Source organism: Vombatus ursinus, unplaced genomic scaffold (assembly GCF_900497805.2).
Source record: "Vombatus ursinus unplaced genomic scaffold, bare-nosed wombat genome assembly UNPS02014811.1, whole genome shotgun sequence".
NCBI classification, from domain to species: Eukaryota; Metazoa; Chordata; class Mammalia; order Diprotodontia; family Vombatidae; genus Vombatus; species Vombatus ursinus.
The window spans coordinates 70,088-96,157 of record NW_020954589.1 but is presented as its reverse complement, the minus strand read 5'-3'; the positions used below and the strand labels follow the sequence as shown (position 1 = coordinate 96,157).

The 26,070-nt window shown below is 36.7% G+C and overlaps 1 protein-coding gene across 1 annotated transcript in view; it reads right to left on the bottom strand.

Annotated features, from left to right (window-relative positions):
* The window catches only part of LOC114053396 (dynein heavy chain 8, axonemal), a gene marked incomplete at its 5' end in the record, with an annotated part of 217,447 nt that overhangs the window by 128,793 nt on the left and 62,584 nt on the right, over positions 1–26,070 (bottom strand). The window contains 4 exons of the mRNA XM_027876403.1: positions 15,129–15,247; positions 19,907–20,133; positions 23,993–24,157; positions 25,069–25,222. Of these exons, the coding sequence (XP_027732204.1) occupies positions 15,129–15,247; positions 19,907–20,133; positions 23,993–24,157; positions 25,069–25,222 (665 nt within the window). The remainder of the gene's footprint in view (positions 1–15,128; positions 15,248–19,906; positions 20,134–23,992; positions 24,158–25,068; positions 25,223–26,070) is intronic.

Sequence of the window (26,070 nt, the reverse complement as noted above, 5' to 3'; positions counted from 1 at the left end):
AGGGCTTGATTTGTCGTTTTGTTGATTGCCTGGGCTTTAAAAAAAAAGCATTAATAATGCAGATTAAACTTAAAAAGTGTGCATGTACACATTCCTTGCTCCTTTCCCCATTTCTCAGAACCCCACTGTATTGCTCTATAAACAATGCTTGAGTTCAGTGGAAGACTCAGGGAATGAAGTCATCACCAGACTGGAGGCCTGGTGACTAGATAATAATAATTATAATAATGATAACTGGTATTTATATGGCAGTTTAAGGCTTGCCAAGTGCTTTACATCCATCGTCTCATTTGAGCTTCACAATGCTCACCCCTGAGAAAGGGGGTCCTGTATTCCATGATTAGGAGATAGACGGACAGTGAAAAGTGACAGGATTGGAGCCAACATGTTGGAGTAAAAGCAGTGACTTGCTTGAGCTCTCCCCTAAACCCCTCCAAATACCTATAAAAAATGGCTCTAAACAAATTCTAAAGCAGCAGAACCCACAAAAAGACAAAGTGAAACAAATTTCCAGCCCAAGACAACCTGGACTGTTGATCAGAAAGGTATATCGTAGGCGGGCAGAGGAACACAGTTTGGCGTGGGAGCGCAGGCCTCAGCGAACTTGGAGCTGCCTTCAGAGAGCTGAATCGCAGGCAGCTGTGGTGGTTTCCAGAACTCTCAACCCATGAATGCCAAAGACAGTTTAGAAGGTCAGTGGGAAAAATCTGTGTCTACAGTGAGAGAGAGGAGTACAGTGGTCTCAGCTCCAGTCTCCGAGCTTGGCCCTGGGGCGGCGACTGCTTCTTGAGCTTCCAGTCCACAGACTGAGGGGGAATCTAGTGGCTGATCAGAGGGGGATTGCAAGGATCTCTCTGCTGGTGCAGGATTCTCTTGCTTTGCCAGTGCTTGGATCTGGGTCACAGTTCTGGCTGGCAATCCTGGGGCGAGGAGGAGAGCTGACGTGGTGGAGCTTATAGTGGCAGTGGAGAGGAAATCCTCCTCACAGTTCCAAGACAGAAAAGAGTGCTTGTGGTCACTCATAGACCAGAACACAGGACAGGAAAGGATTAAACACCTCACCCTTGATCATAGTACCTTGGAAGAACTGAAAATTTACAGGTCCCTAGAAGTATCTCTGAAAACAGCTGCACAAAACCCCTGAAGCTTGGGACAGTACATTCTCCACACTGGAAACAGACCCCTACCTTAACAAAGAGTTTATAACTCAAGTAATTGGCTGGAATCATGAGCAAGCAGCGCAAAAAGAGTCAGATTATATTATCTTATTTTGGTGACAAAGAAGAACAAAACATATAACCAGAAGAAGACAATAAAGCCAAAGCTCCTACATCCAAAGCCTCCAAGAAAAATATGAATTGGTCCCAGGCCATGGAAGGATTTTGAGAAGCAAGTAAGAAAAGTAGAGGAAAAACTGAAAGTGATGTTAAAGGAGACCCCAAAAAATGCTGAAGAAAATATCACCTTAAAAAATAGCCTAACCCAAATGGCAAAAGAGGTCCAAAAAGCCAATGAGGAGAAGAATGCCCTAAAAAGCAAAACTGGCCAAATGGAAAAGGAAGTACAAAAACTTACTGAAGAAAATACTTCCTTAAAAATTAGAATGGAGCAATTGGAAGCTAGTGACTTTGTGAGAAATCAAGGCATTGTAAAAGCAAATTCAAAAGAATGAAAAAGTAGAAAACAATGTAAAATATCTCATTGGAAAAACAACTTACCTGGAAAATAGATCCAGGAGAGAGAGAATTTAAAAATTATTGGACTAACTGAAAGTCATGATCAAAAAAAGAGCCTAGACATCATGTTTCAAGAAATTATCAAGGAAACCTGCCCTGATATTTTAGAACCAAAGGGCAAAATAGAAATGGAAAGAATCCACTGATCACCTCCTGAAAGAGATCCCCAAAGGAAAACCCCTAGGAATATTGTAGCCAAATTCCAGAATTTCCAGGTCAAAGAGAAAATCTTGCAAGCAGCCAGAAAGAAACAATTCAAGTATTGTGGAAACACAATCAGGATAACACAAGATTTAGCAGCTTCTACATTAAGGGACCGCAGGGCATGGAATATAATATTCCGGAGGGCAAAGGAGATAGGATTACAACCAAGAATCACCTACTCTGCAAAACTGAGTATAATCCTTCAGGGGGAAAAATGGTCATTCAGTGAAATAGAGGACTTTCAAGCATTCTTGATGAAAAGACCAGATCTGAAGAGAATTTGACTTTCAAATACAAGACTCAAGTGAAACATGGAAGAGGTAAACAGGAAAGAGAAATCATAAAAGACTTATTAAGGTTGAACTGTTTACATTCCTGCATGGAAAGATGATATTTGTAACTCATGAGTCCTTTGTCAGTATTAGGGTAGTGGGAGGGAAAATAATTATATGTATGTATAGATAGATAGAGGGCACAGGGTGAGTTGAAGATGAAGGGGTGATATCTGGAAAATAAAATTAAGGGGCGAGAGAAGATTATACTGGGAGAAGGAGAAAGGAAGAGGTACAATGGGGTCAATTATCTCACATGAAACAGACAAGAAAAGGCTTTTATAGTGGAGGGGAGATGGGGGAAGGTGAGAGGGAATGAGTGAATCTTATTCTCATAGGATTTGGCTTAAGGAGGGAATAACATACACAACTGGGTATGGGAATCTATCTTACCCTACAGGAAAATCAGGGGGGAAGGGGACAAGAGAGCAGGGGGATGAGAGAGGGGAAGGCAGACCGGGGGAGGGGATAATCAGAAGCAAACACTTCTGAGGAGGGACAGGATGAAAAGAGAGAATAGAATAAATGGGGAGTAGGATAGGATGAAGAGAAATATACTTAGTTTTTCACAACATGACTACTATGAAGTGTTTTGCATGACTACACATCTATAACCTGCATCGAGTTGCTTACCTTTTCAATGAGGGTGGATAGTGAGGGAGGAAGGGAGAAAATTTGTAACCCAAAGTTTTAAAAACACATGTTGAAAAAAATAAATTCCAAAAAAAAAATGACAGGAAATGGAATGCTGTGAAGAAGAAAAAGGTCAGTTTATTCATTGGCAAAATGGAGCTAATGATATTACCTACTTCACAGTATTATGAAAATCAAACAACATAATGTGTCAAAGGCTTTGCAAATCTTAAAATAGGATATACATGCTAGTTAATATTATCATTATCTTCCCACCATGCCTTGTTAGGTACTCAGTAAAGATCTGCCACATGTTGAAGGAAAATGTTGAATGAATGGCAAAATAACTGGTTAACAGATTGATTTATTTTCTACCTAGTACTTTTAGTATCATATGGACAGCTACAAGAAAATGAAGCATGGGACAAATGAAAGGAATTTTATTTTATGCTACTGCCTACTCTGTTAATATTTTAGGCCAGAGAATGGCCTGGACTGTGCTAGGCTAGGAGAGAACCAATTTAACTGAATCAGCCATTCAGGTTGTCTTGGGCTGGAAATTTGTTTTACTCTGTTTTTTTTGTGGGTTCTGCTGCTTTAGAATTTGTTTAGAGCAATTTTTTATAGGTATTTGGAGGAGTTTGAGGGAGAACTCAAGCAAGTCACTGCTTTCCCTCCACCATCTTGGCTCTGCCCCCCTATTATCCCCATTTTACAAATGAGGAAACTGAAGCAAATGAGGTTAAGTGACTTGCCTAGGGTCACTCAAGTAGTAGATATCAGGGACCAAATTTGAACTCAGGTTTTCCTGATTCCAGGTCCAGTATTCTACCCCAAGACCTTGTAGAGATTGGAAAGTAGATATATAGGATGGTAGTTAGTGATATTTTCTTGGTCACTTTTTGTTGGTAATAAGGTCTATGTTTTTTTCCAAGTGTTCCTTATATCCTTCTCACTATTAGATATCTTGAGAAGTGATCCCTTAACATCCTCCAAATTTTACTACTTCCAGCAGTGGTCTCCTCTGTAAATAAGTGGTCTACAACAGGTGTTCCATCTTTGGGTGGTTGTGTGTGTATGTGTGTGTGCTGTTTTTAGTGCTGCTCTAACATCCTTGTGCAGCAGCACATCAAGGACTATGAAGACAGTACAAATGCTCTGCCGTCACTGACAGAGAATAGACTTCATTACAGAAATCTTTGTAGGTTTTTTCCATCTTTTGTCTGTACTATCCTTTCAGGTTCATTCTTAAATGCCATTTGGGTTATCTGGATTAGATTTTTTTCTAGCCAAGCTTTCTATAAAAGTTTTTCCTTGTATGACTTTTTGCATTTCTATGAGGTGATTAATAGCAGCTCATACTTCGATTGTCATAATGATTATATGAGACCAGAAAAAAACTACAGAGCACCTCAATGAATAAATTTTGTTTTTGTATCCTCATTACCTAGTACAGTTCCTGGCACATAGCAGATGCTTAATAAATGCTTATTGATTGTTAGATTGATTGATAGAGGCAACATTATGCTGACAAGGCAACACCAGTTCAGGCTATAAACTTGTTTTTAAAAACTACTGGAAAGGAATGGTTTAAGGTTAGTAACCATCTCCTGTTTTTCAGAGTATTGTCAATTTCATTTTTTTTGCTATGTTATTTGAGGTTTTCTACATCCAATGCTCCTTGACTGTGATAAATGGATATGAAATTGCAGTTTTCAAAAGAAAAAATCCAAGCTATCAATAGCTATATGAAAAAGTATTCTAAAGCATTAATAATTAGAGAAATGCAAATTGAAGCAACTCTGAGGCTCTATCTTACAACAGGCATTTATTCTATGTGCCAGGCACTGGGTTAAAACATGGGGATACCTAAAAAGGCAAAACATTCTCTGCCCTCAAGGAGCTCACAATTTAATAGAGGATAACATGCAAACAATTATATACAGGATAAATTGGAAATAATCACAGAAAGGAGGCACTAGTGGACACTTACATGAAGGAAGACTGATAAAGGCTTCTTGATAAAGGCGAGATTTTAGTTGAAACTTGAAGGAAGTCAGGGAAGCCATGAGATAGGGACAAAGAAGAAGAGAATTCTAGGTAAAGAAGGCAGCCAGTAAACATTCAGAATTGGGAGATAGAGTGTGATGTTGGAGGAACAACAAGGAGGTTTATGTTACTACACTGGAGGTTAATAAGGTATGGGAAGACTGGAAAGGTAGGAAGGGGCCTTACCTTTCAGATTAGCAAAGTTGACAAAAATAGAAAATAACAAATGGTGGAAGGGATGTAGGAAAAGAATGAACTGTTGGTGGAGCTATGAATTGGTCCAGTCATTCTAGAAAGCAATTTGAAACTATAACCAAAAAGTTACTATATTGTATACTCTTTGACCCAGTGATACCACTACTAGGCCTATACCTCAAAGAGATCAAAGAAAGAGATTTTGAAAAAGACCCATATATACAAAACTCATTATAGCAGTTCTAAGAGGTACCCATTAATTAGTGAATGGCTGAACAAATTGTGGTAGATGAATGTAATAGAATACCATTATGCTGTAAATAATGATAAAAAGAGTAGTTTCACAGAAATTTGGAAAGACTTGTAAGAACTGAGCAGAACTAGGAGGACAATTTATACAATACTCCTGAGTCATATATTCTACTTTATCATTGTCAAATAAAAAGCAGAATGGCAAGGGACATTTTGTATTTGTTTATTTGATGGGTTTCAACAGCCAATGAATTTATCAAATGCAAAGATCTCTAGTGATGAGCCTCCCTCTACACTTAGCTAGATTGGTTCTTGGATACACATAGTTTGTTGCTGAGACCCATTTTGAAGCCTCTCTAGTGCAGCAGAACCTGCCATACCTTGCACACCACCAGCCTACCCCTCAAGAACCGAGGTGCACCTTGATGTTACTGTGAATTATTGTAGAATATAGAAGCATGGGCAGTTAGGTAGCACAGTGGAAAGAGGGCTGTGCCTGGAATCAGGAAGACCTGGATTTAAATCCAACTTCACATACTTCCTAGCTATGTGACCCTGGGCAAGTCATTTAATCTTGTTTGCCTAAGTTTCCTCATCTGTAAAATGAGCTGCAAAAGGAAATGACAAACTCCTCCAGTATTCATTGCCAAGAAAACCCCAAATGGGGTCAAAGAGTCAGACATGACTGAAAAGACTGAATAACAACAAAAATAAAAGCACGACTCACCCTAAATCAATTTAATTCAACAAACATTAAGTGCCTACTATGTGCCAGGCACTGTGCTAAGTACTAGGGATACAAAAAGAAGCCAAAGATAGTCCCTGTCTTTGAGGAGCTTACAATTTAGTGTGGGAGACAACATGCAAACAAATGTATGCAAAACGAGCTACTCGTTGTTGTTCAGTCGTTTCCCTTGTGTCCAACTCTTTGTGATCCCATTTGGGGTTTTCTTGGCAAAGATACTACAGTAGTTTGTTATCTCCTTCTCCAGCTCATTTTACAGATGAGGAACTGAGGCAAACAAGATTAAGTGACTTGCTCAGGACCACACAGCTAGTAAATGTCTGAAACCAGATTTGAATTCAGGAAGATGAATGTTCTGACTCCAGGCCTTGCACTCTCTTCATTGCACAACTTAGCTGCCCAAAACAAACTATATACAGGATTAATATAGGAATAAATACAAGAAATAATGAACATGCAAACAAAAATATACAAAACAAGCTATATATAGGACAAATAAGAGGGAAGGCACTAGAATTAAGAGGGGCTGGGGAAGGTTTTCTGTAGAAGGTGGAATTTTAGCTGGGACTTAAAGGAAGTTCAGTAGTTGGAGTGGAGGACAGTATTTCAGGCATGGGGTTTGGTTGGTTAGTTGGTTGCTATCCTTCGTTCTCGAAGAGGACCAAAATGACATCACTGTGCTAGAGTCAAGTTTCAGTGTGTCTGACTATGGCTGATCAGACCAATATGAGCTCAGAATGCTTTACCATAGGTCAGGCACAAATAATTCGTGTGAACATTTGGAGTGGATTCTCTAAATTTATCCATCCTGTGTTTCCTTTGAGCTGTTTCAATTTTGCTCTGCTCACAGAGCACCATGCCTTCTCTGATGTGGGCACACCATACTGAGCAGCCCTGTGCCAATGTCTCCCATGTCATACAATCAATTCCAAAGTTCTTAAGAGAGACCTTGAGAGTGTCCTTGTATTGCTTCTTCTGACCAAGATGTTAATGCTTGCACTGTGTGAGTTCTCCATAAAATAATCTTTCTGGGAAGCATACATTCTGCATTTGAACAATGTGGCCAGCCCATCAGAGTTGTGCTCTCTACACCAAGAAAACACAGGTGCTCCATCAGCCACCACCATGGTGGAACCATTGGTGACAGCAAATGGAGAAGTTCTGAATGCTGTGGATAAGTTCACCTCCCTTGGTAGTGTACTTTCCAGGGATGTACACATTGATAATGAGTTCAATGCACACATTGCCAGAGCTGGCTCAGACTGACCACCAAACTGAAGGTCTACAGAGCCATAGTCTGACCTCATTGTTGTATGCCTGTGAAACCTGGACAGGAACCTCAATTGCTTCCATGGGAGACATGGGAGACAGCTAGAGAGAATGTTCAGGCCTAGAAATGGTGTGTCTTGTTTGTGCAACAGCCAAGAGGCCAGTGTCACTGGATCAAAGAGTACATGTTGGGTAGAAAAGTATAAGATGATTGAAAAGGTAGGAGGGTACTAGGTTATAAAGGCTTTGAATGCCCAACAAAGCATTCTGTATTTGCTCCTAGAGGCAACAGGAAGCCCCTGGAATTTATCAAGTTGGAGAGGGGGGTGACCAGATCAGACTTTTGTTTGAGAAAAAATCACTTTGGTGGCTGAATGGAGAATGGATTAGAATGGGCAGGGATTACAATTAGACAGGCAGATCTGCTACCAAGTAATTGTGGTAACTGAGGCATGAGGTGATGAGGACCTGTACTAGAGTGGTGGTAATGTTCGAGGAGAGAAGGGGGCTTATTCAGAAAATGTTGCAAAGATGAAATCAGCAGGCCTTGGCAACTGATTGAATATGGGGGTGGTGAGAGATAGGAACCAAGAATGACTCTTAGGTTGGGAGTCTAAAGGACAGGGAGAATGGAATTGCCCTCTACAGTAATAGGGAAGGAGGGAAGGAAGTAATTTAGGGGGAAAGATAATGGGTTCTGTTTTAGACATAACAAGTTTAAGATGTCTACTGAACATCCATTTTGAGATGTCTGAAATGCAATTGGAAATGTGAGATCGGAGGTCTGTAGAGAGATTGGGGCAGGAAAGATAAATTTCAAAATCATGATAATTAGATCCATGGGAGCTGATGAAATCAAGTAAAGTAGTAGAGAGGGAGAAAAGAAGAGGACTCAGGCTAGAACCCTGGGGAACACAAAATCACAAGCGATCATTAACTAACTTCAACTACCTAAACTTCATGTATATTCTCCTGAACATATGACTTCAGACACAGGGTTCTTAAACATTTTTTGTGTCATTTGAAGTCTATGGACCACCCCCCCACCCGCCTCAGAACAGTGTTTTTAAATGTGTAAAGTACATAGAAGTACAAAGGAAACAAAGTATAACGAAACACAGTTTATAAAAACATTTTTTAAAAAACAAATTCATAGGCCTGAGATGGTATCTAGGTGGTACAATGGGTAGAGCATTGGGCCTGGAGTCAGGAAAACCTGAGTTCAAATCTAGCCCTGACACTTACTACCTGTATGACTTTGGTCAAAATGCTTACTTGCCTCAATTTTCTCAACTGTAAAATGCGGATAATAAAAGCACTTACCTCCCAGAGTTGTTGTAAGGAACAAATGAAGAAATATCTATAAAATGCTTCACACAACATCTGTTACATAGCAAGTGCTTACTGCTTTTTTTTTCTTTCTTTTCCCTTTCCTTCTCTTCCCTCTCCTCCTCCCCTTCCCTTCCTTTCTCTCTGAGGTTTAAAAATTCCTGCTCCAGACCATAGTCACCATTCATTATTTGGGTCTGATAAGGCAGAGCCTCCAAAGAACAACAAAGGACAGGCCTGGTGAGGGAGTCGGAGGAACATGTGAAGAGGTAAAAAGAATAATTGGGCAAGTACTTGCTCAGGCAAGCCTGAAGATGAGGCTAAGAAATTTGAGCCACGGACTGACTACATGTCTGGGAATGGGACAAATATGAGAACAGAGACAGGAATTTCTTGTCACAGCAGGAAGTCTAGGACAAAAAAGGAACAGAGATAGGGTAGGCAGAGGGTTGTGTGTAGAAGGCAGAGAGGCAGGGATTAAGCTAAAGTCTGGAGCAACATTTAGGATTCTTCCTACAAGGGTCAATTGCAGCAACAGAGTTTTGTTAACAAACGCCACTTTTTAATAGGGTTAGCTTCAGATTTCATGGGTGGCAAGTCCTCTGTGGTGAGGATTTTCTCTCTTGATCTTCAAGGCACCTGGTCTCTCTGGGAAGATGGTCAATATGGATCAGGTAAAAAAAATTTGCTTTATCTTCTTTAAACCCAAAGTCTTCAAGTTCCTACTGAGGAGGCACGATGACATGCAAGAAGTAGGCTGAGAGTCATAGACCCCAAGTCATAGCCTTTTGTAAACAGCCCCCAACTTTGGGTCTGGGTGTTTGTCCAGATCCCTGATATCTTCTCTTTTCACTCCAGTCTTCAGCACTAGAGCTCCCATGGTGCTCCAAAAAACTTAATCTTTTTGTTTGCTATAAGTGGTTCATTTGATGATTTTCCTAAGGTGGGCATCCCTTTTAGTATAGAACATTTCTTTCTTTTTTCCAGATTAACATTTTAAAATATTTTATTTTTCCCCCAATTAGATACAAAAACAATTTTTAACATTTTTTTTAATTTGAATTCAAAATTCTAACCTGCCGTCCCTTCTCTCCCCACCTTGAGAAAGCAATCAATCGATTATACATGTGTGGTCATGCAAAACATATTTCCATCTCAGGCATATTGTGAAAGAAAACACAGACCAATAACAATGACAAGAAAAATAAAAAAAATTTTCTTTAAAAAGTATGCTTTGATATGCATTCATACTCCATCAATTCTTTCTCTAGAGATGGATAGCATTTTTTATCATAAGTCCTTCAGGATTATCTTAGATCATTGTATCGCTGCGAACAGCTGTCATTCACAATTGACTGTCATAAAATATTGTTGTTACTGTGTACAATGTTCTCCTGGTTCTGCTTATTTCAGTTTGCATCAGTTCATGTAAGTATTTCTAAATTTATCTAAGAGCATCCTGCTGGTCATTTCTTATAGCACAATAGCATTCCATCACAAACATATAACACAGCTTGTTTAGTCATTCCCCAATTGATGGACATCACCTCAATTTCAAATTATTTGCCACCACAAAAACAACTGCCATAAATAGTTTTGTACATACAGGTCATTTTCCTTAAAAAAAAATCTATTTGGGATATGACCTAGTAGTGGTATTGCTGGGTATTATAGGTATACATGGTTTTACAGCCATAGTTCCAAACTGTCCTCCAGAATGGCTGAATCAGTTCATAACACCAACAGTACATGTGTCCCAATTTTCCCACATCACTCTAACATTTATCATTTCCCTTTTCTATCATATTAGCCAATATGATAGATATGGGGTGGTACCTCAAATTTGCTGTAATTCTAATTTTCTCTAATCAATAGTGATTTAGAGCATTTTTTCATATGATTATTGATAGCTTCCATTGCTATTCCTGAAAACTACCTGTTAAAATTCTTTGACCATTTATCAATTGGATAATAGCTCTTACTTTTATAAATTTGACTCAGATATCTATTTATTTGAGAAATGAGGGCTTTATTTCAGAAACTTGCTGTAAAAATGTTTTTCACAATTATGATTACTCTGTATTTCCCTCCATTCTATTTCTCCCCCCTCCATTTATCTTATTCTCTCTCCTTTCATCCTATCCATCCTCAAAAGTGTTTTGCTTCTGACTACCTCCTCCTTCATTCTCCCCTCCTCTCCCATTCTATTTTCCTGTAGGGTAAGATAGATTTCTATACACAAATGAGTGTGTATGTTATTCCCCCTTTGAGCCAATTCTTATGAGAGTAAGGTTCAAGCATTTCTCCCCAACTCCCCCATCTTCCCCTTTAATGTAAAAGCTTTTTTGAGCCTCTTTTATGTGAGATGATAATTTACCTCCCTTTACCTTTTTCCCAGCGCATTCCTCTTTCTCACCCCTTCATTTTTTATATCATTTCATCATATTCAATTCATACCTCTGCCTTCTATTTATACTTCTTCTAACTGCCCTAATAATAATATAGTTCTTAGGAATTACAAGCCTCATCTTCCCATGTAGAAAAGAAAACAGTTTAACTTTATTGGATCACTTATGATTTCTCTTTCCTGTTTACCTTTTTATGCTTCTCTTTTTTTAAAAGTGATTTTTATTTATTTTTTAACATTTGTTTTTAAAACTTTGGATTCCAAATTCTCTCCCTTTCTCTCTCCCCACTACCTTCTTCATTGAGAAGCCAAGCAATTCCATATATGTTATACATGTGTAGTCATGTAAAGCATATTCATAATAGTCATGTTGTGAAAGAAAACAGACAAAAAACTTAAGAAAAATAAAGGAAGTAAAAAAAGTTGCTTCAGTTTGTGTTCAGACACCATCAGTTTTTTCTCTGGGGATGGATAGTATTTTTCGTCCTAAGTCCTTCAGAGTTGTCATAGATCGTTGTACTGCTGAGAATAGCTAAGTTATTCACAGCTGATCATCTTACAATATTGCTGTTAGTTTGTACCCAGTACCTTTCACTTTGCACGAACCCATGTAAGTCTTTCTAGGTTTTCCTGAGAGCATCCTACTTATCATTTCTTACAGTACAATAGTATTACATCATAATTACATACCACAACTTATTCATCCATTCCCCAATTGATGTGCATCACCTCAATTTCTAATTCTTTACCCCCAGAAAAAGATCTGATATAAATATTTTTGTACATATAGAGCCTTTTCCTTTTTGTTTTTTTTTTTAATATCTTTTGGGATACAGACCTAGTAGTGGTACTGCTATGTCAAAGGGTATGCATGGTTTTATAGCCCTTTGGGCATAGTTCCAAATTGCTCTATTGAATGATTTAATCAATTCACAACTCCAACAACTCTACAATAATGTCTTATTTTTCCCACATCCCCTCCAACATTTGTCATTTACCTTTTCAGTCCCATTATCTAATCTAATAGGTATGAAGTAGTACCTCAGAACTGTTTTAACTTGCATTTCTCCAATCAATAGTGAGATAGAATATTTTTTCATATGGTTATAGATAGCTTTAATTATTTCATATGAAAAACTGATTACATCTTTTGATCATTTATCAATTGGGGAATGACTCTTATTTTTATAAATTTGAAACAATTCTCTATATGTTAGAAAAATGAGGTCTTTATCTGAGAAACTTGCTTCAAAAAATTTTTTTTCACAGTTACTATTGCTACCTATATTTCCCTCCATTGTATTCCCCCTACCCTCATTCATTCTATTCTCTCCCTCTCCTTTCACCCTGTCCCTCCTCAAAAGTAGTCTATCCTCCCTTCTATCATCCCCCTTTCTATTTTCCTGTAGGGTAAGATAGATTTCTATACCTTACTGCATCTGTATCTTATTTCCCAGTTACATGTAAAAAACAACTTTTAACATTCATTTTTAAAAACTTTTGAGTTCCAGATTCCTTCCCTTCCTCCCTCCCCACCCACCCTAATTGAGAAGGCAAGAAATTCAATATAGGTTATGCATGTGTGGTCATGCAAAACACTTCCATAATTGTCATATTGTGAAAGACTAACTATATTTCCTTCCATCCTATCCCGCCACCATTTACTCTATTCTCTGCTTTCACCTCGTCTCTTCTCAAAAGTGTTTGCTTCTGATTGTCCCCTCCCCCAATCTGCCCTCCCTTCTCTCACTCTCCTCTCATCCCTTTCCCCTCCCTACTTTCCTGTAGGGTGAGATAGATTCCTATACCCAATTAAGTGTGTATGTTATTCCCTCCTTAAGCCAATTCAGAAGAGAGTAAGGTTCACTCATTCCCTCTCACCTCCCCCCTCTTCCCCTCCACTGTAAAAGCTTTTTCTTGCCTCTTTTATGTGAGATAATTTACCTTGTTCTACTTCTCCCTTTCTCCTTCTCCCAGTACAATTCTCTCTCACCCCTTAATTTTACTTTTTAGATATCATTCCTTCATATTCAACTCACCCTGTGTGTTCTGTCTATATATATATTCCCTCCAACTATCCTGATAATGAGAAAAGTCTCATAAGTTACAAATATCATCTTTCCATGTAGGTATATAAACAGTTCAACTTTAATAAGTCTCTTATGATTTCTCTTAACTGTTTACCTTTTCATGCTTCTCTTGAGTCTTGTATTTGAAAGTCAAATTTCCTATTTAGCTCTGATTTTTTCTCAAGAATGCATTAAATTCCTCTATGTCATTGAATGTCATTTTTTTTTCTCCTCATTGATTACACTTGGCTTTGCTGGGTGGGTGATTCTAGTTCCTTTGACCTCTGGAATGTCATATTCCAAGCCCTCTGATCCCTTAATGTAGAAGCTGCTAAATCTTGTGTTATCCTGATTGTGTTACCACAATACTTGAATTGTTTCTTTGTGGCTGTTTACAATATTTTCTCCTTGAACTGGGAACTCTGGAATTTGGCTATGATATTCCTAGGAGTTTTCCTTTTGGGATCTCTTACAGAAGGTGATCAGTGGATTCTTTCAATTTCTATTTTACCCTCTGGTTCTAGAAGATTAGGGCACTTTTCCTTGATAATTTCTTGAAAGATAATGTCCAGGCTCTGATTTTGATCATGGGTTTCAGGTAGTTCAATAATTTTTAAATTATCTCTCCTAGATCTATTTTCCAGGTCAGTTGTTTTTCCAGTGAGATAGTTCACACTGTCTTCTATTTTTCATTCTTTTGATTTTTGTTTCATAATTTCTTGATTTCTCATACAGTCATTAGTTTCTATTTGTTCCATTCTAATTTTTAAGGAATTATTTTCTTCAGTGAGCTTTTGGACCCCCTTTTCCATTTTGCCAATTTTGCTTTTTAAAGCATTCTCCTCATTGGCTTTTTGGACCTCTTTTGCCATTTGTTCTAGTCTATTTTAAGGTGTTATTTTCTTCAGAATTTTTTGGGTCTCCTTTAGCAAGCTCATTTTTCATTATTTTCTCACATCACTTTAATTTCTCTTCCCAGTTTTTCCCCTACTTCTCTTACTTGATTTTCAAAAAAATTTTTAATTAATTTATTTTCAGTTTTCAACAATCAGTTCCATACATTTTTGAGTTTTAAATTTTTCTCCCCCTCCTTTCCCACACCCAAAGGACTATAAAACTGTGCATACCTTTTGACCCAGCAATAGCACTTCTAGGTCTGTATCCAAGGAGATCATACAAATGGGGAAAGGACCCACATATACAAAGATATTTCTAGCAGCTCTTTTTGTGGTGGCAAAGGATTGGAAACTGAGGGAATGCCTATCAGTTTGGGAATGGCTGAACAAATTGTGGTATATGAATGCAATGGAATACTATTGTACTATAAGAAATGATGAGCAGGCAGACTTCAGAAAAAACTGGAAAGACTTGTAGGGACTGATGCTGAGTGAAGTGAGCAGAACCAGGAGAACATTGTATGTAGGAATAGCCACAGAGTGTGATGGCTAAATTTCATAGATTTATCTCTTCTTAGCAATGGAAGGATCCAAGACAACTCCAAAGGACTCATGATGGAAAATGTTGTCCACGTCCAGAAAAAGAACTATATAGTCTGAATGTAGATCAAAGCATATTATTTGTTCTCTTTTTTTGTTTGTTTCTTGTTCTTTTGATTTCTCCCATTGGTTCTAATTCTTCTTTATAATATGACTAATGTGAAAATAGGTTCAATATGAATGTATATGTAGCGCCTATAACAAATCACATGCCGTCTTGGGGTGGGGTGAGGGGAGAAATGGGGATAAAATTTGGAACTCAAAATCTTATGGAAGTGAATGTTGAAAACTAAAAATTAAAAATAAAATTTTCAAAAAAGAATATGAATCCCATCCTGATACACAAGGGATTTTCACCCACAACTTCACCCAAAGAGTGTGGACTTTTCTCTAAACAAACTAATGTTCTTACCTATGTTCATTCGTTCAGCTTGTTCATTAATGTATTTCAACTTTTCAGCATAGATATTTTTATAGCCATTTACAAAAGAGAGATAAGATTTGGGAGTCACATGTGCTCTTCGTCTATACCTATAAAGTAAAACAAATAACATTATATTTGTGTCTATCACTTTAGTGTGAACTTTCTACACATTTTTGATACATCATTATCATCATTATTACCATTCATTTTATTCTATCATTATTCAACACCATAAGAGTGAAGAGACATTGAACACCAAAAATGATGCTTTTAGCCCCCTGATCAGTTTATTATTATTTCTTGTTTTCAGTTTTTTTTTTCCATTTGTGGCAGATTATTTTGTCTGCTGATCCTCAATAATCCTTTAGGCCAGTAGGTCCTCAAAACATGATTCAGTGTTCCTGAAGTCAAAACTATCTTCATAATAATAGTAAAACTTGTTTTATTTCTAATATAATAAATATCTATAGATATGACAAACATAAAGAACAGTTCTTTGGGGAAAGTTCTCAATCATTTTTAAGAGCCTAAAGGGGTCCTGAGTCCAAAAACTTTGAGAACCCCTGCTTTAAACCATAAAAAAATCAATACATCCTTCTCCCTGAATGTCTGAGGTATAGCTTATCATTGGTCATCACATGCTTCTGTTCTGCTCCTTTGAAAACATCCATAACAAGAAGAGGGCCAAGCTTCCTGAGATCACAGATTTCCTCAGCACTGAGTTGGTACAAATATCAATGACCTAGACACACAAGGAGAACCCATCGCTATTTCCATGGTGAAATAAAAGTGTTATTCTTCTCTGTATAAAGGGGATGCCATTGATCCACTGGCAGCAGAATACACTTTTTGAATAATTTCTCCAGTAAAGGAGAAAGTTTTGTGCTAGGTAGCCCCAGGCCCCCTGAGAGTCTAGAGAGGTTAAAGGCACTTTTAGCTCATGAAGTCCTTAACCATATTAAAACAAAAAGGATGCATTAAAAAAATTGGGCACCACCATCAACAACAAAAGGAAATAATTATATTTTTAAAAAATTAGTGAATGATTTTCTAGGGTGTTTTTTTCTGTAAAAACGCATTCATTATTATTGAGGAAAAATTCATCCTTTGGAAAATGTCAGAGATTCTATTAAGTTGTATTATACTGACTGCCATTAAGACATTCTTGTCCTATTGTTGAAAAGGTAACATAGTTCTTCAGTCTCTCTGATAAGGGCCTCATTTCTAAAATATATAGAGAATTAAGTCAAATTTATAAGAATACAATCCATTCCCCAATTGATAAATGGTCAAAGGATATGAACAGACAGTTCTCAGATGAAGAAATTAAAGCCATGAAAAAATGCTCTAAATCACTGTTGATTAGAGAAATGCAAATCAAAACAACTCTGAGGTACCATATCACACCTATCAGAATGGCCAACATGACAAAACAGGAAAATGATGAAAATTGGAGAAGATGCGGGAAAAGTGAAACACTAATGCATTGTTGGTGGAGTTGTGAAATGATCCAAGCATTTTGGATAGCAATTTGGAACTATGCCCAAAGGGCTATAAAAATGTGCATACCCTTTGACCCAGCAATAGCACTTCTAGGGCTATATCCCAAAGAGATCACACAAACCGGAAAAGGACCTACATGTACAAAAATATTCATAGCAGCTCTTTTTGTGGTGGCAAAGAACTGGAAATTGAGAGGATGCCCATCAATTGGGGAATGGCTGAGCAAGTTGTGGTATATGAATGTGATGGAATACTATTGTGCTATAAGAAATGATGATCAGGCTGACTTCAGAAAAACCTGGAAAGAATTGTATGGTCTGATGCTGAATGAAGTGAGCAGAACCAAGAAAATGTTGTACACAATAACAGCCACATTGCATGATGACTAATATTGGTAAACTTAACCCTTCCTGGCAATACAAGGATCTAAGACATCTCCAGAGGCCTTGTGATGGAAAATGCTATCCACACCCAAAGAAAGAACTATGGAAGCTGAATTGCTAATTTTTTTCTGTTCTGTTGAGTTTTGTTTTCTCTTTCTGATCATTCCTCCTATTGGTTTTAATTTCTACTTACAACATCACTAATGGGAAAATATGTTTAATATGAATGTAAATGTATAGCCTGGATCAGATTATGTGCCGTCTTGGGGAGGGTGGTGAGGAGGAAGGGGGAGAAAAATTTTAAACTCAATAACATATGGAAGTGATTATTGATAAATCAAAATAAATTAATAAAAAAAGAAAAAAAAGAAAAGGTAACATAGTTCTTAATCCTCTAATTGTGACCTTGAGTTCTAGAATAAATGGCCCTTCTAGTACTCTCTTTCACTCTAAGTGGTCCACATATTCTCACTCAAGATCTTTTTGGAAATAAGTGGTACACAAAGTCAGATCTAGGGCTGTAGACTGTGGCCATGAGCCAGAAGTAGCCTTTTTTTTTAAAAGAGATTAATCCTTTGATCTTGATCTCATTTACATGAGCTTTTAATCAATTGAACTAGTCAGCCACTGGTGTCCTATAGTAATTCTATAACTAAATATAATGAAATTTATTAACCAAAAAAAAAAAGTTTTCTGACATAGAGAAGAAATTCCAGTTAAAAAAACAGAACTCTGTAAAATTAGTCCACCTTTTACATAATGCTTTTCAGTTTTAGAGTTTAAGAACATTGCATTAGAATTTTTGTGAATATAAAAAATAATCATAATAGCTGACATTCACAGAGTACTTTCAAATTACAGAATATTTCATATCTATCATTTCATTTAAATCTCAGTACACCCTTGGGAGGTAAGTAGGGAATGTATTCTCATTTAATTTCACAAATAAGGAAGCTGAGACATATGGGTTTAGTGGCTCTCCCAGAGTCTGAGGTAAAAGGTGGAATTGAAGGTAGAACATGGGTTTTTGGACCCCAAGTGTCTCCAATGGATCAAAAAAGATACAGTGAGTTACTCAAGAGGATGAAAAATCTTTATATATAGAGTTTTTGAAGGACAGAATAGATTTTTAAAATAATTTATTAAGAATATATGTTAATATATGTTAATGTTAATGTATCACTGGCTAGATAAAATGAGATAACACACTTAAAGTACCAAAGAGCTTTATAAACCTTAAGGCATTACATAAGTACTATCTAGCTATTATTAGTGATATGGATTAAATAACTTGTGTGGCAGTTTTAGCTTTTGAATCAGCACCCATATTTGTTAGTCTTGTATATTCCATACTACTTTCTCAATCAGTTATATTTTTTCTTTTTTTATGAATTTATTTATTTTGATTTATCAACAATCACTTCCATAAGCTGTTAAGTTTTAAATTTTTCTCCCCCTCCCTCCCCAAGACTGTACAAAATCTGATATAGGCTATACATATACATTCCTGTTAAACATATTTTAACATTAGTCATGTTGTAAGGAAGAATTAGAACCAATACAAGGAACCACCAGAAAGAGGAAACAAAACAAAACAGAAGAAAAAATAGCAAATAATATGCTTTGATTTGCATTCAAACTACATAGTTCTTTTTTTGGATGTGGATAGTATTTTCCATCATGAGACCTTTGGAGATGTCTTAGATCCCTGCACTGCTTAGAAAGGCAAAGTCTATCAATGTTAGTCATCGCACAGCGTGGCTGTTACTATGTACAAAGTTCTCCTGGTTCTGCTCACTTAACTCAGCATCAGTCCATACAAGTCTTTCCAGGTTTTTCTAAAATCTGCTTGCTCATCATTTCTTATACACAATAGTATTCCATTATATTCATATACCACAATTTGTTCAGCGATTCCCAAACTGATGGGTATCCCCTCAATTTCCAATTCTTTGCCACCACAAAAATATTTTTGTACATGTGGGTCCTTTTCCCAATTGTATGATCTCTTTGGGATATAGCTCTAGAAGTGGTATTGCTGGGTCAAAGGATACGCACAGTTTATTGCCCTTTGGGCGCAGTTCCAAATTACTCTCCAAAATTTCACAACTCCACCAACAATGCATTAGTGTTCCAATTTTGCCACATCTTCTCCAATATTTATCATTTTCCTGTTTTGTCATGTTGGACAATCTGATAGGTGTGATGTGCTACCTCAGAGGTGTTTTGATTTGTGTTTCTCTAATCAATAGTGATTTAGAGCATTTTTTTTCATATGACTATAGATGGCTTTAATTTCTTCATCTGAGAACTGCCTATTCATATCCTTTGACTATTTATCAATTGGGGAAATGAGTTATATTTTTTGAAGAGCTGAGATATACATATTAGCATTTTCTAACACTTAGGGAATGTGAGTTTGTACCAGTCAATTGGCATTTTATTTTATTAAGTACTTGACATGAAATAATTATCTGATTAAAGAGTGAAAACAAAATTAAAATTTCCTCCAAACATACGACAATGTAAAAAATAAATGAATTTCTTAGAGAAAAATAAATAAGACATTTTAAAAAATAAACATGATCAATTTGCAAATTTTCAAAAGAAATTTAAATAAAATAAAATGATTCATTAGGCATTTGTTATTTGGGGGCCAACATAGTTACTTAAAAAAACCTATTTAATTATCTTATGTTGTTAATCTATTGTCATTAGAAAATCAAAGAGAAAATTTCAATACTGCTAGGAATCAGTCTTCAATCAATAATAAGTATAATTTATGGGAATGTATATTATATTACTAAATAGACTATTCCTTTTAAGTGGCAATATATTTTTTCATGATTCTGTTAACCATCATATTTGCATAAATGTTACCTTTGGAAGTAGTTCTCGCAGCCTTCTGAAACCATATCATGAAAAAGACCCATTGTTTCTACAACTTGTTTTTTAGTTTCATGAGAACAGACAATATTATATTCCAAAAGGAAATAGGAGGCTACAGCAACCAAAGCCTCCCTAGGCCAGCGACTAAACCAATCCATAGTGCAACCTGATATAAGGCCAGGGAATTTCAAAGAACGGGCACGAAACTTCTCACCAACCTATTAATAAAAATTACAATAACAAAGGAATATTAGAGCTAGATTAGTAAGAGCATGTTATTATAACATCTAGTCCTGGAGCAATGTGATCTGGCTTCCAAAGAAGCAGTCTTAGGTTGCATTAGTAGTATATTATCCAAATAAAAATGGGAATAATCCTACTATACTCTCTTAGACCATATCTGAAATCTTGTTTATATTCTGGACATTGCATTTTAATAGAAATAGTGACAAACTAGTGAATCTTCAGAGGAGGTTTAGTGAATGGTCTAGATACCAATACCATTGTATAATAAATGGTTTAATGAATTGGGTATATTTTTCTTGGAAAAGAGAAGATTTAGGGAGGCAAATTATAACCATCCTAAAATGTTTTAATGACTTTCTGTGGCAGAAATCTTATAGTTAATTATGTCTTACTTATACTTAGTTACATCTGACTCTAAGATGCAATGTGGTATAGTAGATAGAGAGCTGGCTTTAGGGTCAGGGAAACCTAGGTCTAAGTCCCATCTCTGTATGTAATATCTGTGGGACTCCCAAGCTGTCATTTAGTCTTTTAACGCAATTTTCTAAGACTCCAAGATGCACAGAAGTTGTTAGTCTGAATTGGTAGAGGGAGTTTCTTCCTTTGGGAGGTATTTATACCAAAGAAATCATAGGTCCTTTCCCTATCCCTGTCCTGTGTAATTCTACAGCACAGCATGTGGAGTCAGTGGATGTCATTTAACACTAATAGAAGTTTCTGTCTTTTGATAAAAGCACTGTACAAAATAATGTTTTTTTCCCCCCTAGGAAACACTTCCCAAGGATGTTGTAGAGGATATTTAATTCCTGCCTTGGGTGGAAGGTTAAGCCAATGCCTTCTATGAGCTTTCTAATTCTTTGGATTCAGTGATTGTAGGTAAGTTAAATGCTCGAGGCAAATCATCTACAGTGTATCTTGCTATGTTATGACTCCTTTTTTATTAAATTTTTGTGGGGTGGGATCTGGACTCATGAGTGCATCTGTGTGTAAGGACTCCCATTGTAGACACTCCCTCCACTGATCAAGTTAATCCCATTCAACAAGCATTTATTAAGTATCTTCTATGTTCCAATCACTGTGCAAGGTGCTGGGGGATACAGTGAGAAAGTCCCTGCCCTCAAGGATCTTATATTCTATTGGGCTAATAAAATGTGAATGCAGATAGGTGAATATGGGATGTATGCAAAGTAAATGAAATGGACAAAATAGTACTTCAGGGTGAATGTAGAGTGACAAAAATAAACAAGAACTGGGGCAGAACAGTGATCCTCCTGGGACAACTGGAGAAGATCTAAAGAAACATCCCAGGATGGAGGTTTGGCCAGAGTTAAGGGTAAACATCCCAGGCTAGCTCTGCTGAAACAGCAAGTGGCAAGCCCTGGGCTGGAAGGTAGCCTCAACCTCAGCCATAGGAATTTTCACCTCCTGGACAGTGTGGGGAGTCTGGCATCTGAGAAGGGAAGACTGAGGGAACTTCTGCTGACAAGGGACACCAGGTGTAGCTGTGCTGCCAGCAGTGTGGTCTTGGGTGAGAAAAAACCAGCACACTCCTGGTGAGTGCAGAAGCAGCGGGACAGGGATGCTGCTGGCTGTGGTCACTTACAGAAGAGCTGAGGTCTTGGTTCCGGTTCTAGACCAGGGAGGAGAACTAAAGGCTACAGCCACTGCAGGGTTCTAAGGGAGCAAAAGTATTTCCAGCATAGTGTGGCTAGGGCCCTAGCTGTGGCTTGGAGGGGAAGTATAGAGGTTGGGCCCAGGACAAAGCTCAAATAATAAGAAGGACCTGAGACCAGAGGCACCATGCCCCACACCCCAGGATTAGAGGTGATTATAATAACAAGCTGCTAAAAATTAAAAAGAGCAGGCAAAGGACAGTTCCTATGGGAATAGAGAAATATGAGAATATTCCTATGAGAATAGAGAAAACCTGGGTTCATCTTCAGAGCGTGATACTGAAGCAAAAAAAAAAGCATCTCCTACACCCAAGAGTAATATTAAATGGTCACTGGCCCCAAAAGAATTCATAGAAGAACTCAAAAAAGACTTTCTAAATCAAATTAAAGAAATTGAGGAAAAAATTTAAAATAAGAACAATCAAAGAATAATAAGAAAATTATGAAAAGAAAGTCAACCAACTGGAAAAGGAGATCCAGAATCTTATGGAAGAAAATGACTCCTTGAAAATTAGAATTGGGCAAGGGGAAATGAATGACATTATAAGATATCAAGAAATAATAAAACATTCAAAAGAATGAAAAAATAGAAGATGATATGAAACATCTTATAAGAAAAACAATTGATCTGGAGAACAGATCAAGAAGAGAAAACATAAGAATAATTGGACTACCTGAAAGCTACTATCAAAAAAGGAATTTTGATACAATAATACAAGAAGTAATTAAATTGTCCTGAAGTGTTAGAACAAGAAGGGCTAAAGAGGGAACAACATATATATTTAAAAGGGTATAAAAATCGTCTAAATTCAGAAACAAACAAAAGGGTAAGGGGATAAGAGTGGAGGGAGAGGATAAGGGAGAGATTCTTGGAGGGAGGGAGGTTAAAGAATAGGAGAGCAAGTTAGCAAGTGGAAGTAAAGCAGAGGAGCAAGCAAGATAGCAATAAGGTGAGAAGGATAGTGAGGAAAATAGGAAGAAGGAAAATACACAACAAGTAATTATAATTTAGAATGTGAATTAGATGAATTTACCCATAAAATGGAAACTGATAGAAGATTAAAGGTTTGAATGCAACAATATGTTGCTTTCAGGAAATGCCACAAAAATGAGAGATATACACAAACATAAAATAAAGATCAGGAGTAGGATTTATTATGTTACCTAAGTAATCTATTTATGTCATGTGATCCCAATTAAATTACTAAAAGAAAAACTATCTTACTGAGTCAGAAAAAATAATAACAAGGTTCATTTAGGAGAGTAGAGGGTCAGAAACTTCAAAGAAACCAGGAGAAAAATATGTGAAGGAACTAGATTCAGTAGTATCAGACCTTAAACCACATTATAAGGTAAGGGCAGCATTGAAGTAAAAAATGTATAATTTTGATTATTTTAAATTAAAATTTTCTTGTATAATTAAAACCTATGTAGCCAAGAATAGAGGGTGTGGGGTCCCTATTGGTGAAAGCCATATAGCAAAAGCCTTAACAAGGATACAGTGACCAGTTCATGAGCTTGTGTGTCTGAACACCTACCTACCCAACACTACTGGCCTTGACGCCTGGGGCTCTGGGCTCAAGCCCAGTACTAAGCAGTAAATCAAAACATTAGCTAAACTGTGATGGCATATGTAATGTAATAATATCACTCCTCCTCCCTTTTTTTATTTCTATAATTACCATGGGGCTTTTTCTGGGACTTTGTAGGGATCCACTGAATCATCTGGCCACCACGAATACACAGGGAACTGAGCCAAATTTATAAAAATAAAGGCCTTTCCCCAATTCAGAGTAATATATCTATACTTTATAGTCTTAAAGACTGGGGACACTGAAACATTAAGTGAATTGCCCATGAACATGAAGTTAAGAAGTATCTGAGTTATCTGATTCTAAGGCTGACTATCTATCTAATATATCACTGTTACCTCTTATTATCAGCTTACTGAATTAAAATATAGAACACATGATTTTGGTGAGATAAAAAACAAGGAATTTAGTGAAGAGTTTGCTTCCCTTACCTCAAGAACTGAGTGATCTTGCTAGAGAGAATATTATATTTACATATGTACATGGATAACTACATATATATTATATGAATATATATTCACATTTGCATATATGGAAACATACAGATACAGAAAAGAAAAACTCACTGGAGAAAAGCAGAGAACAACATGCAAATTCTTCCGTGATCGTGCTATGAAATACTCATAAAGATTATCAAAGGTAGGAGGGTGACGAGGCATTTCCTTTTTCATCACTGCTACTAGTCCTTGAGTAATCTCATCCAACTCATCCCGAGCAAATAAATTAGAGATCTTTGAGGAAGTAACAAGAAAGTACTCAACATTAAACTTTTTTTCCTAAATCCAATATACTGCTAAATTTTGCATTTTCCCCTTCTATCTAGTATTTACCTCTAGAATCTTTCTTACCATTTGTTTCCACAATTGAGTACCTGGCCTATGGGTCATCTTCAATCTATACTACATGCCTTTCTACTAAGCCTTCAAAGACTTTATTTCTTACCAGTTAATTAAAATGGCTGTGGCTAAAATAATCTTCCACCCTCCTCTTCCAAGCCAGTCATGTTAAAAACTTAAAATGAAACATAGCCCAATGAGGATAATTAAGTACATACTGCTTCTAATTAAGCCAGGCAGTCATTCTATTCCCTAACACCAATCTTTTAAACCTTTTAACAAGGCTCTTCTATACAGTGGTTTTGTTGTGTAAAACACCCAAGGAAACACATTTTCTAACATGGCACCAAAGCTAAAAGCATCTGTTTAAAATTTAGTTCTACAAATGCTGCCATTTGGTAAACATGAATCTCATATTCTTGCTTTTTTTATTCTCAAATACAGTATTTTTTAGAACATTGGATAACCGATGCTGATGATATTTCGCCTCTGAGTACAGAAAGAGTCAAATGAATTACAGAATCATGTTAGGAGATAGGTTCCAGAGCCATCTGAGAAATGGATCCAAGTATAGGGAGCTGGGTAAGGAAATAGAACATGTAGAACACTGCACTTGGACAGGAGCAAGTTCACATAAATGTGAACTTTCATTTCTTTAAAAAAATACAAATTTGTTAGATTTACTCTAGTATACATCAGAATTAACAAGTAGGACTCAGGAAGCGTATTTCTAAAAACCTGTTTTCCCTTTCAAATATTATTTTTCAATAGAAAAGATATCCTTGTTTATTACTTCAGGATTCTACCTCTCCTGAAGATAGCAAGTTGTTAAGATATTCCAGAAATGCCTCATCTTTTATTTCATTGTCAGTAAAGATAAATGTGATTCCTTTTCCTTCAGCTCCAGCAACATGGTACAATCCCTTCAAGTCATCTGTCAGATTGGACACATTATAGGACCTAAAAGGATAAGTAGTAAGAAATTTAAAATCAGCTCCAAACAGAATCATGGTATACATGCATAACACAAACCTATTGAGGGCTATGACTCATACCAATCCTTCTCACTCAGTTTTAAAATATTTTTAATAGCCTACTACATGCACCAAATGACAATGGCAGTTAGAAAACAAAGAAAATATAGCTGTGATCACAAATGTAAAAAAAAATTGTTGGAAATCAAATACCCAAAAGAATAGATATTTTTAAGAATTGGGATATGAGAAATATAATTATATCAATTTCCTGAATGGTGGTAATCTGTCAGAACTGAGACTTGAATATTGAATGTTGTATAGAAAGGAATTTTTAGTCCAGACAGGGCTTAGCAAAGAAGTTCTTAGCTTTACTCAAACAAATCAGTTCAGTTATAGAATTAGAAAGAGAAACAGTCAACCAGGGGGAAAATCTTTACAGCAAATTTCCATGATAAGATCTTTCCAAAAGCTATAGAAAAGTGATATTAATAGCTAAGTCCAAAAGCCATTGCCAAGTGGATAGATGGGCAAAGGATATGAACTCTCAATTCTCAAAAGGAGAAAGGCAAGCTAACAACCATATGAAAAAAATGTTCCAAATAACTAGTAATAAAAGAAATATAAATTAAAATAAATCTAAGGTTCTACCTCATACTCATTAGATTAGCAACAGAACAAAAAAGGAAAGTGACAGTTGTTGGAGGGCTCTGGGAGAAGAAGCACGCTAATATACTGCTGGTGGAGCTTTGAAGTTATCTGTCATCTAGTAAGAATTTGGAATTACTTGCCAAGAGTTATTCAGCTGTGCATATGCTTTGAGCCCTATATACC